This window comes from Chiloscyllium punctatum, chromosome 39 (assembly GCF_047496795.1).
Source record: "Chiloscyllium punctatum isolate Juve2018m chromosome 39, sChiPun1.3, whole genome shotgun sequence".
NCBI classification, from domain to species: Eukaryota; Metazoa; Chordata; class Chondrichthyes; order Orectolobiformes; family Hemiscylliidae; genus Chiloscyllium; species Chiloscyllium punctatum.
The window spans coordinates 64817573-64835072 of record NC_092777.1 but is presented as its reverse complement, the minus strand read 5'-3'; the positions used below and the strand labels follow the sequence as shown (position 1 = coordinate 64835072).

The following is a 17500-nucleotide window of genomic DNA, read 5'->3' as shown; positions in this document are numbered from 1 at the left end:
GTGTGTGTGTGAGAGAGAGTGTGTGAGTGTGTGAGAGAGAGTGTGTGTGAGAGAGAGTGTGAGTGTGTGAGAGAGAGTGTGTGTGAAAGAGAATGTGTGAGAGAGAGTGTGTGTGTGAGAGAGTGTGTGTGAAAGTGAGTGTGTGTGTGTGAGAGAGTGTGTGTGTGAGAGAGTGTGTGTGAGACAGTGTGTGTGTGTGAGAGAGAGAGAGAGTGTGAGAGACACAGAGAGCGAGTAGTTGTGTGTGAGAGAGAGAGTGTGTGTGTGTGTGTGGAGCTGGGAACTAGCACTGATTAAACCACCCACTCTGTCACTCTCTCAGTCCTTCCTTACTCCCTCTCTCACTCCCTCCCTCCCTCACTCGACAAACTGACTTCCTGACCAGTTGCCAGTGGAAAACCGTTGGTTCCCTCACTCTGGATTGGAGTTTCTTTCTTGCCCCAGCCGAAGGTTGGTGACCCCCCTCTTGCCCCCCCAGCCCCACTCAGTCCTTCACGGGGAGGAACCCACAACCCGGTGTTCCCTCACTCTCTGTCCGATATGCCCCCAGCACCCGCCCAGTGAGATTGGTGAATTTGAGGGGAGTCGGCCCCAGGGAGGAACGTCCAACATCTTCCTTGATGTTCTGCGGTGGGACCTCCCGTGCTGGAGTGAAGGTGCTGCTGGGAGTGGTGAGGGTGTTGAGGGGTTACTGTCCTGCTGGGTCCCTGAGCTGGGGTTCATGTGATGATAAACCTAACGCGAACATCCTCATTCAATCCAGTGAAAACAGGAGGCAAATCAACACGTTATTTCACAATTTGTTTCACAAACTCGGACTGGAATAATTCCACCGCTGCTGAAGGGCTGCAGCTGGGAATAACAGGGGGGGGATTGGGAATAGGTTAGATCACAGACTGACCGTACAGCTCCCTGGAACTCCGACTCCCTGTAACTCCGACTCCCTGTAACTCTCACTCCGTGTAACTCCCACTCCGTGGAACTCCGACTCCCTGTAACTCCGACTCCCTGTAACTCCGACTCCGTGTAACTCCCACTCCCTGTAAATCCCACTCCGTGTAACTCTCACTCCGTGTAACTCCGACTCCCTGTAACTCTCACTCCGTGTAACTCTCACTCCGTGTAACTCCCACTCCGTGTAACTCCCACTCCGTGTAAATCCCACTCCGTGTAACTCTCACTCCCTGTAACTCCCACTCCGTGTAACTCCGACTCCGTGTAACTCTCACTCCCTGTAACTCCCACTCCGTGTAACTCCCACTCCCTGTAACTCTCACTCCGTGTAACTCTCACTCCGTGTAACTCTCACTCCCTGTAACTCCCACTCCGTGTAACTCCGAGTCCCTGTAACTCCGACTCCGTGTAACTCTCACTCCGTGTAACTCCGACTGCCTGTAACTCCGACTCCCTGTAACTCCGACTCCGTGTAAATCCCACTCCGTGTAACACCGACTCCGTGTAACTCCCACTCCCTGTAACTCCCACTCCGTGTAACTCTCACTCCGTGTAACTCCCACTCCGTGTAACTCCGACTGCCTGTAACTCCGACTCCCTGTAACTCCGACTCCGTGTAACTCTCGCTCCGTGTAACTCTCACTCCGTGTAACTCCCACTCCGTGTAACTCCGAGTCCCTGTAACTCCGACTCCGTGTAACTCCGACTCCGTGTAACTCCGACTCCCTGTAACTCCGACTCCGTGTAACTCCGACTCCCTGTAACTCTCACTCCGTGTAACTCCGACTCCGTGTAACTCCGACTCCGTGTAACTCCGACTCCCTGTAACTCCGACTCCGTGTAACTCCGACTCCCTGTAACTCCGACTCCGTGTAACTCCGACTCCGTGTAACTCCGACTCCGTGTAACTCTCACTCCGTGTAACTCCGACTACGTGTAACTCCGACTCCGTGTAACTCCCACTCCGTGTAACTCCGACTCCCTGTAACTCCGACTCCGTGTAACTCCGACTCCGTGTAACTCCGACTCCGTGTAACTCCCACTCCGTGTAACTCCGACTCCGTGTAACTCCGACTCCGATTAACTCCGACTCCGTGTAACTCCGACTCCGTGTAACTCCCACTCCCTGTAACTCCGACTCCGTGTAACTCCGACTCCGTGTAACTCTCACTCCGTGTAACTCCGACTCCGTGTAACTCTCACTCCGTGTAACTCCGAATCCATGTAACACCGACTCCGTGTAACTCCCACTCCGTGTAACACCGACTCCGTGTAACACTGACTCCGTGTAACACCGACTCCGTGTAACTCCCACTCCGTGTAACACCGACTCCGTGTAACACCGACTCCGTGTAACTCCGACTCCCTGTAACTCCGACTCCGTGTAACTCCGACTCCGTGTAACTCTCACTCCGTGTAACTCCGACTCCGTGTAACTCTCACTCCGTGTAACTCCGAATCCGTGTAACACCGACTCCGTGTAACTCCCACTCCGTGTAACACCGACTCCGTGTAACACCGACCCCGTGTAACTCCGACTCCGTGTAACTCTCACTCCGTGTAACTCCCACTCCGTGTAACACCGACTCCGTGTAACTCCCACTCCGTGTAACTCCGACTCCGTGTAACTCTCACTCCGTGTAACTCCGAATCCGTGTAACACCGACTCCGTGTAACTCCCACTCCGTGTAACACCGACTCCGTGTAACACCGACTCCGTGTAACTCCGACTCCGTGTAACTCTCACTCCGTGTAACTCCCACTCCGTGTAACACCGACTCCGTGTAACTTCCACTCCGTGTAACTCCGACTCCGTGTAACACTGACTCCGTGTAACTCCGACTCCGTGTAACTCCGACTCCGTGTAACTCCGACTCCGTGGAACTCTCACTCCGTGTAACTCTCACTCCGTGTAACTCCGACTCCGTGTAACACCGACTCCGTGTAACTCCGACTCCGTGTAACTCCGACTCCGTGTAACTCCGAATCCGTGTAACTCCGAATCCGTGTAACACCGACCCCGTGTAACTCCCACTCCGTGTAACTCCCAGTCCGTGTAACTCCCACTCCGTGTAACTCCGACTCTGTGTAACTCCGACTCTGTGTAACTCCCACTCCGTGTAACACCGACTCCGTGTAACTCCGACTCCGTGTAACTCCGACTCTGTGTAGCTCCGATTCTGTGTAACTCTGACTCCGTGTAACTCCGACTCCGAGTACAACCGACTCTGTGTAACTCTGACTCTGTGTAACACCGACTCCGTGTAACTCCGACTCCGTGTAACTCCGACTCCGTGTAACTCCGACTCCGTGTAACTCTGACTCCGTGTAACTCCGACTCCGTGTAACTCCGACTCCGTGTAACTCTGACTCCGTGTAACTCTGACTCCGTGTAACTCCGACTCTGTGTAACTCTGACTCCGTGTAACTCTCACTCCGTGTAACTCCGACTCCGTGTAACTCCGACTCCGAGCAACACCGACTCCGTGTAACTCTCACTCCGTGTAACTCCGACTCTGTGTAACTCTGACTCCGTGTAACTCCGACTCATGTGTAACTCTGACTCCGTGTAACTCTCACTCCGTGTAACTCCGACTCCGTGTAACTCTGACTCCGTGTAACTCCGACTCTGTGTAACTCTGACTCCGTGTAACTCTCACTCCGTGTAACTCCGACTCCGTGTAACTCCGACTCTGTGTAACACCGACTCCGTGTAACTCTCACTCCGTGTAACTCCGACTCTGTGTAACTCTCACTCCGTGTAACACCTACTCCGAGTACAACCGACTCTGTGTAACTCTGACTCTGTGTAACACCGACTCCGTGTAACTCCGACTCTGTGTAACTCTGACTCCGTGTAACTCTCACTCCGTGTAACTCCGACTCCGTGTAACTCCGACTCCGTGTAACTCCGACTCTGTGTAGCTCCGACTCTGTGTAACTCTGACTCCGTGTAACTCCGACTCCGAGTACAACCGACTCTGTGTAACTCTGACTCTGTGTAACACCGACTCCGTGTAACTCCGACTGTGTGTAACTCTGACTCCGTGTAACTCCGACTCCGTGTAACTCCGACTCCGTGTAGCTCTGACTCTGTGTAACTCTGACTCCGTGTAACTCTGACTCCGTGTAACTCTGACTCCGTGTAACTGCGACTCCGTGTAACTCTGACTCCGTGTAACTCTGACTCCGTGTAACTCCGACTCCGTGTAACTCCGACTCTGAGTAACTCCGACTCCGTGTAACTCCGACTCCGAGTAACACCGACTCCGTGTAACTCTCACTCCGTGTAACTCCGACTCTGTGTAACTCTGACTCCGTGTAACTCCGACTCTGTGTAACTCTGACTCCGTGTAACTCTCACTCCGTGTAACTCCGACTCCGTGTAACTCTGACTCCGTGTAACTCCGACTCTGTGTAACTCTGACTCCGTGTAACTCTCACTCCGAGTAACTCCGACTCCGTGTAACTCCGACTCTGTGTAACACCGACTCCGTGTAACTCCCACTCTGTGTAACTCCGACTCCGAGTAACACCGACTCCTTGTAACTCCGACTCTGTGTAACTCTGACTCCGTGTAACTCTCACTCCGTGTAACTCCGACTCCGTGTAACTCCGACTCCGTGTAACTCCGACTCCGTGTAACACTCACTCCGTGTAACTCTCACTCCGTGTAACTCTCACTCCGTGTAACTCCCACTCCGTGTAACTCCGACTCCGTGTAACTCCGACTCCGTGTAACTTCGACTCCGTGTAACTCCCACTCCGTGTAACTCTGACTCCGTGTAACACTGACTCCGTGTAACTACGACTCCGTGTAACTCCCACTCCGTGTAACTCCGACTCTGTGTTACTCCGACTCTGTGTAACTCCGACTCTGTGTAACTCCCACTCCGTGTAACTCTCACTCCGTGTAACTCCGACTCCGCGTAACTCCGACTCCGTGTAACTCTCACTCCGAGTAACACCGACTCCGTGTAACTCCGACTCTGTGTCACTCCGACTCCGTGTAACTCTCACTCCGTGTAACTCCGACTCCGTGTAACTCTCACTCCGTGTAACACCGACTCCGGGTAACTCCGACTCCGTGTAACTCCCACTCCGAGCAACACTGACTCCGTGTATCTCCCACTCCGAGTAACACCGACTCCGTGTAACTCCCACTCCGTGTAACTCCGACTCCGTGTAACTCCCACTCCGAGTAACACCGACTCCGTGTAACTCCGACTCTGTGTAACTCCGACTCCGAGTAACACTGACTCCATGTAACTCCCACTCCGTGTAACTCCGACTCCGTGTAACTCCCACTCCGAGTAACACCGACTCCGTGTAACTCCAACTCTGTGTAACTCCGACTCCGTGTAACTCCCACTCCGAGTAACACCGACTCCGTGTAACTCCGACTCCGTGTAACTCCCACTCCGAGTAACACCGTCTCTGTGTAACTCTCACTCCGTGTAACTCCGACTCCGTGTAACTCCGACTCCATGTTATTCCGACTCCGTGTAACTCCGACTCCGTGTAGCTCCGACTCCGTGTAGCTCCGACTCCGTGTAACTCCAACACCGTGTAACTCCGACTCCGTGTAACACTGACTCCGTGTAACTCCGACTCCGTGTAACTCCCACTCCGTGTAACTCCAACTCTGTGTAACTCTCACTCCGAGTAACACCGACTCCGTGTAACTCCGACTCTGTGTAACTCCGACTCCGTGTAACACCGACTCCGTGTAACTCCGACTCCGTGTAACTCTCACTCCGTGTAACTCCCACTCCGTGTAACACCGACTCCGTGTAACTTCCACTCCGTGTAACTCCGACTCCGTGTAACACTGACTCCGTGTAACTCCGACTCCGTGTAACTCCGACTCCGTGTAACTCCGACTCCGTGGAACTCTCACTCCGTGTAACTCTCACTCCGTGTAACTCCGACTCCGTGTAACACCGACTCCGTGTAACTCCGACTCCGTGTAACTCCGACTCCGTGTAACTCCGAATCCGTGTAACTCCGAATCCGTGTAACACCGACCCCGTGTAACTCCCACTCCGTGTAACTCCCAGTCCGTGTAACTCCCACTCCGTGTAACTCCGACTCTGTGTAACTCCGACTCTGTGTAACTCCCACTCCGTGTAACACCGACTCCGTGTAACTCCGACTCCGTGTAACTCCGACTCTGTGTAGCTCCGATTCTGTGTAACTCTGACTCCGTGTAACTCCGACTCCGAGTACAACCGACTCTGTGTAACTCTGACTCTGTGTAACACCGACTCCGTGTAACTCCGACTCCGTGTAACTCCGACTCCGTGTAACTCCGACTCCGTGTAACTCTGACTCCGTGTAACTCCGACTCCGTGTAACTCCGACTCCGTGTAACTCTGACTCCGTGTAACTCTGACTCCGTGTAACTCCGACTCTGTGTAACTCTGACTCCGTGTAACTCTCACTCCGTGTAACTCCGACTCCGTGTAACTCCGACTCCGAGCAACACCGACTCCGTGTAACTCTCACTCCGTGTAACTCCGACTCTGTGTAACTCTGACTCCGTGTAACTCCGACTCATGTGTAACTCTGACTCCGTGTAACTCTCACTCCGTGTAACTCCGACTCCGTGTAACTCTGACTCCGTGTAACTCCGACTCTGTGTAACTCTGACTCCGTGTAACTCTCACTCCGTGTAACTCCGACTCCGTGTAACTCCGACTCTGTGTAACACCGACTCCGTGTAACTCTCACTCCGTGTAACTCCGACTCTGTGTAACTCTCACTCCGTGTAACACCTACTCCGAGTACAACCGACTCTGTGTAACTCTGACTCTGTGTAACACCGACTCCGTGTAACTCCGACTCTGTGTAACTCTGACTCCGTGTAACTCTCACTCCGTGTAACTCCGACTCCGTGTAACTCCGACTCCGTGTAACTCCGACTCTGTGTAGCTCCGACTCTGTGTAACTCTGACTCCGTGTAACTCCGACTCCGAGTACAACCGACTCTGTGTAACTCTGACTCTGTGTAACACCGACTCCGTGTAACTCCGACTGTGTGTAACTCTGACTCCGTGTAACTCCGACTCCGTGTAACTCCCACTCCATGTAACTCTGACTCCGTGTAACTCTGACTCCGTGTAACTCTGACTCCGTGTAACTGCGACTCCGTGTAACTCTGACTCCGTGTAACTCTGACTCCGTGTAACTCCGACTCCGTGTAACTCCGACTCTGAGTAACTCCGACTCCGTGTAACTCCGACTCCGAGTAACACCGACTCCGTGTAACTCTCACTCCGTGTAACTCCGACTCTGTGTAACTCTGACTCCGTGTAACTCCGACTCTGTGTAACTCTGACTCCGTGTAACTCTCACTCCGTGTAACTCCGACTCCGTGTAACTCTGACTCCGTGTAACTCCGACTCTGTGTAACTCTGACTCCGTGTAACTCTCACTCCGAGTAACTCCGACTCCGTGTAACTCCGACTCTGTGTAACACCGACTCCGTGTAACTCCCACTCTGTGTAACTCCGACTCCGAGTAACACCGACTCCTTGTAACTCCGACTCTGTGTAACTCTGACTCCGTGTAACTCTCACTCCGTGTAACTCCGACTCCGTGTAACTCCGACTCCGTGTAACTCCGACTCCGTGTAACACTCACTCCGTGTAACTCTCACTCCGTGTAACTCTCACTCCGTGTAACTCCCACTCCGTGTAACTCCGACTCCGTGTAACTCCGACTCCGTGTAACTTCGACTCCGTGTAACTCCCACTCCGTGTAACTCTGACTCCGTGTAACACTGACTCCGTGTAACTACGACTCCGTGTAACTCCCACTCCGTGTAACTCCGACTCTGTGTTACTCCGACTCTGTGTAACTCCGACTCTGTGTAACTCCCACTCCGTGTAACTCTCACTCCGTGTAACTCCGACTCCGCGTAACTCCGACTCCGTGTAACTCTCACTCCGAGTAACACCGACTCCGTGTAACTCCGACTCTGTGTCACTCCGACTCCGTGTAACTCTCACTCCGTGTAACTCCGACTCCGTGTAACTCTCACTCCGTGTAACACCGACTCCGGGTAACTCCGACTCCGTGTAACTCCCACTCCGAGCAACACTGACTCCGTGTATCTCCCACTCCGAGTAACACCGACTCCGTGTAACTCCCACTCCGTGTAACTCCGACTCCGTGTAACTCCCACTCCGAGTAACACCGACTCCGTGTAACTCCGACTCTGTGTAACTCCGACTCCGAGTAACACTGACTCCATGTAACTCCCACTCCGTGTAACTCCGACTCCGTGTAACTCCCACTCCGAGTAACACCGACTCCGTGTAACTCCAACTCTGTGTAACTCCGACTCCGTGTAACTCCCACTCCGAGTAACACCGACTCCGTGTAACTCCGACTCCGTGTAACTCCCACTCCGAGTAACACCGTCTCTGTGTAACTCTCACTCCGTGTAACTCCGACTCCGTGTAACTCCGACTCCATGTTATTCCGACTCCGTGTAACTCCGACTCCGTGTAGCTCCGACTCCGTGTAGCTCCGACTCCGTGTAACTCCAACACCGTGTAACTCCGACTCCGTGTAACACTGACTCCGTGTAACTCCGACTCCGTGTAACTCCCACTCCGTGTAACTCCAACTCTGTGTAACTCTCACTCCGAGTAACACCGACTCCGTGTAACTCCGACTCTGTGTAACTCCGACTCCGTGTAACTCTCACTCCGAGTAACACCGACTCTGTGTAACTCCGACTCCGTGTAACTCCGACTCCGTGTAACTCTCACTCTATGTAACTCCGACTCCGTGTAACTCCGACTCCGAGTAACTCCGACTCCGTGTAACTCCGACTCCGAGTAACACCGACTCCGTGTAACTCCGACTCTGTGTAACTCTGACTCCGTGTAACTCCGACTCCGTGTAACTCTCACTCCGTGTAGCTCCGACTCCGTGTAACTCTCACTCCGTGTAACTCCAACACCGTGTAACTCCGACTCCTTGTAACACTGACTCCGTGTAACTCCGACTCCGTGTAACTCCAACTCTGTGTAACTCCCACTCCGTGTAACTCCGAATCCGTGTAACACCGACTCCGTGTAACTCCGACTCCATGAAACTCCGACTCCGTGTAACTCCCACTCCGTGTAACTCCCACTCTGTGTAACTCTCACTCCGTGTAACACCGACTCCGTGTAACTCTCACTCCGAGTAACACCGACTCCGTGTAACTCCGACTCCGTGTAACTCTCACTCCGAGTAACACCGACTCTGTGTAACTCTGACTCCGTGTAACTCTCACTCCGAGTAACACCGACTCCGTGTAACTCCGACTCCATGAAACTCCGACTCTGTGTAACTCCCACTCCGTGTAACTCCCACTCCGTGTAACTCTCACTCCGTGTAACACCGACTCCGTGTAACTCTCACTCCGAGTAACACCGACTCCGTGTAGCTCCGACTCCGTGTAACTCCCACTCCATGTAACTCTCACTCCGTGTAACTCTGACTCTGTGTAACTCTGACTCCGTGTAACTCCGACTCTGTGTAACTCCGACTCCGAGTAACACCGACTCCGTGTAACACCGACTCTGTGTAACTCTGACTCTGTGTAACTCCGACTCCGAGTAACACCGACTCCGTGTAACACCGACTCCGTGTAACACCGACTCTGTGTAACTCTGACTCCGTGTAACTCCGACTCCGTGTAACACCGACTCCGTGTAACTCTGACTCTGTGTAACTCCGACTCCGTGTAACTCCGACTCCGTGTAACTCCGACTCCGTGTAACTCTGACTCCGTGTAACTCTCACTCCGTGTAACTCCGACTCCGTGTAACTCCCACTCCGTGTAACTCTCACTCCGTGTAACTCTCACTCCGTGTAACTCTGACTCCGTGTAACTCCGACTCCGTGTAACTCTCACTCCGTGTAACTCCGACTCCGTGTAACTCCCACTCCGTGTAACTCTGACTCCGTGTAACTCTCAGTCCGTGTAACTCTCACTCCATGTAACTCCGACTCCATGTAACTCCGACTCCGTGTAACTCCCACTCCGTGTAACTCCGACTCCGTGTAACTCTGACTCCGTGTAACTCTGACTCCGTGTAACTCCGACTCCGTGTAACTCCGACTCCGTGTAACTCTCACTCTGTGTAACTCTCACTCCGTGTAACTCCGACTCCGTGTAACTCCGACTCCGTGTAACTCTCACTCTGTGTAACTCTCACTCCATGTAACACTGACTCCGTGTAGCTCCGACTCCGTGTAACTCCGACTCCGTGTAACTCCGACTCCGTGTAACTCCGACTCCGTGTAGCTCCGACTCCGTGTAACTCTCACTCCGTGTAACTCTGACTCCGTGTAACTCCCACTCCCTGTAACTCCCACTCCCTGTAACTCTGACTCCGTGTAACTCTGACTCCGTGTAACTCTGACTCCGTGTAACTCCGACTCTGAGTAACACCGACTCCGTGTAACTCCGACTCTGTGTAACTCTGACTCCGTGTAACTCCGACTCCGTGTAACTCTCACTCCGTGTAGCTCCGACTCCGTGTAACTCTCACTCCGTGTAACTCCAACACCGTGTAACTCCGACTCCTTGTAACACTGACTCCGTGTAACTCCGACTCCGTGTAACTCCAACTCTGTGTAACTCCCACTCCGTGTAACTCCGAATCCGTGTAACACCGACTCCGTGTAACTCCGACTCCATGAAACTCCGACTCCGTGTAACTCCCACTCCGTGTAACTCCCACTCCGTGTAACTCTCACTCCGTGTAACACCGACTCCGTGTAACTCTCACTCCGAGTAACACCGACTCCGTGTAACTCCGACTCCGTGTAACTCTCACTCCGAGTAACACCGACTCTGTGTAACTCTGACTCCGTGTAACTCTCACTCCGAGTAACACCGACTCCGTGTAACTCCGACTCCATGAAACTCCGACTCTGTGTAACTCCCACTCCGTGTAACTCCCACTCCGTGTAACTCTCACTCCGTGTAACACCGACTCCGTGTAACTCTCACTCCGAGTAACACCGACTCCGTGTAGCTCCGACTCCGTGTAACTCCCACTCCATGTAACTCTCACTCCGTGTAACTCTGACTCTGTGTAACTCTGACTCCGTGTAACTCCGACTCTGTGTAACTCCGACTCCGAGTAACACCGACTCCGTGTAACACCGACTCTGTGTAACTCTGACTCTGTGTAACTCCGACTCCGAGTAACACCGACTCCGTGTAACACCGACTCCGTGTAACACCGACTCTGTGTAACTCTGACTCCGTGTAACTCCGACTCCGTGTAACACCGACTCCGTGTAACTCTGACTCTGTGTAACTCCGACTCCGTGTAACTCCGACTCCGTGTAACTCCGACTCCGTGTAACTCTGACTCCGTGTAACTCTCACTCCGTGTAACTCCGACTCCGTGTAACTCCCACTCCGTGTAACTCTGACTCCGTGTAACTCTCACTCCGTGTAACTCTGACTCCGTGTAACTCCGACTCCGTGTAACTCTCACTCCGTGTAACTCCGACTCCGTGTAACTCCCACTCCGTGTAACTCTGACTCCGTGTAACTCTCAGTCCGTGTAACTCTCACTCCATGTAACTCCGACTCCATGTAACTCCGACTCCGTGTAACTCCCACTCCGTGTAACTCCGACTCCGTGTAACTCTGACTCCGTGTAACTCTGACTCCGTGTAACTCCGACTCCGTGTAACTCCGACTCCGTGTAACTCTCACTCTGTGTAACTCTCACTCCGTGTAACTCCGACTCCGTGTAACTCCGACTCCGTGTAACTCTCACTCTGTGTAACTCTCACTCCATGTAACACTGACTCCGTGTAGCTCCGACTCCGTGTAACTCCGACTCCGTGTAACTCCGACTCCGTGTAACTCCGACTCCGTGTAGCTCCGACTCCGTGTAACTCTCACTCCGTGTAACTCTGACTCCGTGTAACTCCCACTCCGTGTAACTCCCACTCCCTGTAACTCCCACTCCCTGTAACTCTGACTCCGTGTAACTCTGACTCCGTGTAACTCTGACTCCGTGTAACTCCGACTCTGTGTAACTCCGACTCTGTGTAACTCCGACTCCGTGTAACTCTGACTCCGTGTAACTCCGACTCCGAGTAACACCGACTCCGTGTAACTCCGACTCTGTGTAACTCCGACTCCGTGTAACTCCGACTCCGTGTAACTCCAACTCCGTGTAACTCCGACTCCGTGTAACTCCGACTCCGAGTAACACCGACTCTGTGTAACTCCGACTCTGTGTAACTCTGACTCCGTGTAACTCTCACTCCGTGTAACTCTCACTCCGTGTAACTCCGACTCCGTGTAACTCCGACTCCGTGTAACTCCGACTCCCTGTAACTCCCACTCCCTGTAACTCTCACTCCGTGTAACTCTGGTTGTGAGCGTGCTGTCTGTTTGTTTTGTAGATGATGCATATTTACTGCAGGGTTTAAACCTCGAGGGTGTGTATCCTGAGACTCCCAGCTTTATCACGTACGAGGGCTCGATGACTGTCCCCCCCTGCCATGAAACGGTGACCTGGATCATCATGAACAAACCCATCTACGTCACCCGGATGCAGGTAAACAGCCTTCCCTCTCACTCTCATCCCCCTGGGCCTTTAGGCTTCATCCACAGGGAATTCGCCCTGTCCGTCTGTCCGTCAATGTGTGTGTCTATGTGTGTCTGTGTCTGTGTTTGTGTGTGTGTCTGTGTGTGTTTGATGTGCGTGAATGTGTCTATGTGTGTGTGCATGTCTGTGTGTGTGGCTACATGTGTATGTGTGTGTCTGCGTGTGTGGCTGTCTGCGTGTGTCTGTGTGTTTGTGTGTGTGTCTGTGTCTGTGTGTGTTTGTGTGTGTCTGTCTGTCGGCGTGTGTGTCTGTCTGCGTGTGTCTGTGTGTGTGTCTATGTGTGTCTGTGTTTGTTTGTGTCTGCGTGTGTGTCTATGTGTGTCTGTGTGCGTGTGTGCCTGTGTTTGTGTGTATTTGTGTCTGTGTGTGTCTTAGTCTGTGTGTGTGAGTGTGTGTCTGTGAGTGTCTGTGTCTGTGTTTGTGTCTGCGTCTGTGTCTGTTTGTGCGTTTGTGTGTGTGTCTGCGTGTGTGTCTCTTTGTGTGTCTGTATGTATGTCTTTGTCTGCATGTGTCTGTGTGTCTGTGTTTGTGTGTGTCTGCGTATATGTCTGTGTCTGCGTGTGTCTGTGTCTGTGTCTGTGTGTGTCTCTGTGTGTGTCTGCGTGTATGTCTGTGTCTGTGTATGTCTGTGTCTGTGTGTGTCTGTGTGTGAGTGTTTGTGCCTGTGTGCCTGTGTGCCTGTGTCTCTGTGTGTGTCTGCATATGTGTCTGCGTGTGTCTGTGTTTGTGTGTGTGTGTGTCTCTGTGTGTGTGCGTGTATGTCTGTGTCTCTGTGTGTGCCTGTGTCTGTTTGTGTGTGTTTGTGTCTGTGTGTGTCTGTGTCTGTGAGTGTGTGTCTGCATGTGTGTCTGCATATGTGTCTGTATGTGTCTGTGTGTGCCTGTGTCTGTTTGTGTGTGTTTGTGTCTGTGTGTGTGAGTGTGTGTCTGCATGTGTGTCTGTGTGTGTCTGTTTGTGAGTGTTTGTGTCTGTGTGTGTGTGACTGTGTCTGTGTGTGTGTGTGTGTATGTCGGTGTCTGTGTGTGTGCCTGTGTCTGTTTGTGTATGTTTGTGTCTTTGTGTGTCTGTGTCTGTGTATGTGAGTGTGTGTCTGCATGTGTGCCTGTGTGTGTGTATGTGTCTGTGTGTGTATCTGTATGTGTGTGTCTCTCTGTGTCTGTGTGTGTCTCTGTGTGTGTCTTTGTATGTGTGTGTTTGTGTCTCTGTGTGTGTCTGCGTGTGTCTGTGTATGTGTGTGTGTGTGTGTGTCTCTGTGTCTGTGAGTGTGTCTGCGTGTGTCTGTGTATGTGTGTGTCTCTGTGTCAGTGTGTCTGTGTGTGTGTGAATTTATTCAGTGAGCAGTAATCTGTAAAGACAGAGTTACCCTGGAGCCTTCACCAGTTTGTTACTGACGTATTCCCTGAGGTGTCTTCCTCGTTGCGCTCCCTTCCTGACCTTACCCAGGTGTGGAAAACGCAGTGGGACGAAGATGCAGTCACAGGGATGGGGGAAGGTGACCTCAGTCACATTCCAGGTGCTGAGCACCTTCCCCCTTCCCAGGTGCCTGTCCCTGTCTCCCTGCTCCTTAACCCCTCGTGTAGAATCGATCCATTGATCCACTGGATTCACGGGCAGCTTCAAGGGGTCACAGTAGCTGTGTCCCCCTCCTCCTCGACCATGCTCACGTTCCCCTGACCCTGTTCAGCTCAGTCTGTGTGTGTGGGTCAGTCAGACCAATCCTGACGGTGATGCTAGAAAGACCTTCTGTAATTTCTCTTCCGTTGGAGCGGGGGGGGGGCACCATTTGGCCGTGTACCCTCCAGGCTTGGTGGGGTAGCCCTTGGAGACGCAGGGTTACCGAGAGAGGGGAGGCTGGTGGGTTGGGGTGCGATCTTCTTTGGAGGCAAAAGTGAGGAGTGCAGATGCTGGAGATCAGAGTCTAGATCGGAGTGGTGCTGGAAAAGCACAGCAGGTCAGGCAGCATCCGAGGAGCAGGAAAATCGACGCTTCGGGCCAGAGCCCTTCTTCAGGAATGAATGGAGGCTCTTTGGAAGGTCAGTATGGACCAGATGGGCTGAATGGACTGCTTCCACACTGTCCAGAGTCTGTGATTCTACAGCAACAGTGCAAAATTGCCCTTTGGTTTCCGTGGCTGAGTGTATCAGGAGTTGGTGTGATCAGGAAGTGGCCATGCGGTCACAGACACAGCTCCATGTGTCTCCCCATCAGAGGGGGATTGATGCCACTGACCGGCTCCCCCCCCCTCGATTCTCTCCCATTGTACATGCTCAGGGACCCTGCCCATCTCCGTCTTGACCTGGTCCCAGGAAGGGAGAAGCAGGAAAGAAATCGAAATGTGCCTCGGGGGACTGCGCCCCACCTTTGCCAGCTGACCCCAGCCTGCCTTCAACCCCGAAAATGTGAACTGAAGCCCCACCCCATGGTGCAGCCCCTTCATCAACTCCCCGGGTCACCGATATGCCGTGCTGTTTCTTGGATATGGGAAGACAAAAGAGTCAAAGAGAACCAAGACTGACATATTGTTTCTAAAACATCGAGAGACTGAAAGACGAGAGCAGTGAGGGTTTGAAGAAGTGATATGTCAGAGTTTTATTGCAGCATTGAAAGACAAATCAATTTGGAGGAGTCTTTGATTAGTTCTGTTCATTGCCTAGCAACAGCCTCTGAGTTTGTAACTCTGGTTTTCACAGCCCTGGAATATGAGTTGTCAATAATGCTTGTAGCAGGAAATAGCTCTCTCTCTCTCGATAAGAGATAAACCTTAACACAGAACCTAAAATCGTTCTCTTTTAGTTAAGTAGTTTGAAAACTGAATAAAATTTCAAATGCCAAAACACTGAACTCTTTCCCATCTCAGTCCAAAGTCAGGTCTGCAGATCTTCCATTATTCTCCACCGACCAACAATTTGACCTTGTCAATGGGGATCAGAAGCAACTGTGAGAGGTGAATCCAATCTAACTTCTGATTCATTCCTCTGGACCCATGGTCTTTATTTCAGTCTGTTTTTTAAAAACTCATATCGCAACAGAGCAGTCCTCTCTGGTGTCTGTGTGCATACATGTGTGTGTGTGTGTGTGTGTGTGTCGGCGTGTGTGTGTCTGTGTGTGTGTGTCTGCGTGTCTGCGTGTGTGTGTGTGTGTCTGTGTGAATGTGTGTCTTGTGTGTGTGTGTCAGTACTGACTCTCTGACAGTGCGTCACTCCCTCTACATTGACCCTCCGACAGTGCCCACTCCCTCAGCACTGACCCTCCGACAGTGCGGCACTCCCTCAGCACTGACCCACCGACAGTGCGGCACTCCCTCAGCACTGACCCTCCGACAGTGCGGCACTCCCTCAGGACTGACCCTCCGACAATGCGGCACTCCCTCAGCACTGACCCACCGACAGTGCCCACTCCCTCAGCACTGACCCTCCGACAGTGCGACACTCCCTCAGCACTGACCCTCTGACAGTGCGGCACTCCCTCAGCACTGACCCTCCGACAATGCGGCACTCCCTCAGCACTGACCCACCGACAGTGCCCACTCCCTCAGCACTGACCCTCCGACAGTGCGACACTCCCTCAGCACTGACCCTCTGACAGTGCGGCACTCCCTCAGCACTGACCCTCCGACAATGTGGCACTCCCTCAGCACTGACCCTCTGACAGTGCGGCACTGCCTCAGCACTGACCCTCTGACAGTGCGGCACTCCCTCAGTACTGACCCTCCGACAGTGTAGTGCTCCCTCAGCACTGACCCTCCGACAGTGTAGTGCTCCCTCAGCACTGACCCTCCGACAGTGTAGTGCTCCCTCAGCACTGAAGAGGAGTCAGGTCAGACTGGAAACATTAAATGTGATTTCCCTCTCCACAGTGCTGCCAGTCCTGCTGAGTTTCTTTAGCAGTCCCTGTGTTTTGTGTGAGATGTCGGTTGGTTTGTTTCTGACTCTGTGAATTACTCGCATTTATGATGACAACAGGACATTCAGGCTTTTTAACCTGGAGTTAATCCAACCAGAATATTTGTATAATTTGATAGCATTCATTACCACATTAATTTTCACAACAGAATTGCGTAGATATTGAATATACACCTGGTCCTGACATTGGAATACACAGGCTGCATGTTCTAAGTATCTATTGGCTATTCCAATGTCCTAACTGAGACCCATTGAGAGGGTGGATGGAGGTGGTGTAGTTTGAAGATTTTCAAACCAAGGGAAGGTCTCAAAGTGTTTCAAAACACCTGGTTAAAAAATGGAAGTTGTTGTTAAAAAAACGAACGGTGAGTGAGTTTATGTGAAGGTGGTTAAGGGACAGAGAGCAGAGAGTCACGGTGAACAGAGACCCCTCAGACCACAGGGAGGGGAACACCAGGCTCAGCTCCTTGCCTGATCTGTTCACAGTCAGTCTCCTGTCTGTGTGACAGAGCCTCACATTCCAGAGCAGTCACTCAGCTCAGACAGTGTTAACAAACAAGGAGATTAGTAACAGAGTTGGCAGAAACAGCAACAGGACAGGATGTATCAACACATCTGGAAGAAAGAGTTTATCAAGATTTGATACAAACCACAGGTTAAATCAGCTCAGTACTCTTCCCAGTGAGAGTCAGTGTGTGTGGGATTGTACCCCAGTGAGAGTCAGTGTGTGGGGGACTGTACCCCAGTGAGAGTCAGTGTGTGGGGGACTGTACCCTAGTGAGAGTCAGTGTGTGGGGGACTGTACCCCAAAGAGAGTCAGTGTGTGTGGGACTGTACCCCAGTGAGAGTCAGTGTGTGGGGGACTGTACCCCAGTGAGAGTCAGTGTGTGTGGGACTGTACCCCAGTGAGAGTCAGTGTGTGTGGGACTGTACCCCAGTGAGAGTCAGTGTGTGTGGGACTGTACCCCAGTGAGAGTCAGTGTGTGGGGGACTGTA

General features: G+C 52.5%; 1 protein-coding gene across 2 annotated transcripts in view; it reads left to right on the top strand.

Annotated features, from left to right (window-relative positions):
• ca10a (carbonic anhydrase Xa) overlaps nucleotides 1-17500 on the top strand; it is an 815225-nt gene that overhangs the window by 378764 nt on the left and 418961 nt on the right. For both annotated transcript variants that reach the window (XM_072558974.1, XM_072558973.1), the window contains exon 7: nucleotides 12397-12551. In XM_072558974.1, the coding sequence (XP_072415075.1) occupies nucleotides 12397-12551 (155 nt within the window). The remainder of the gene's footprint in view (nucleotides 1-12396; nucleotides 12552-17500) is intronic.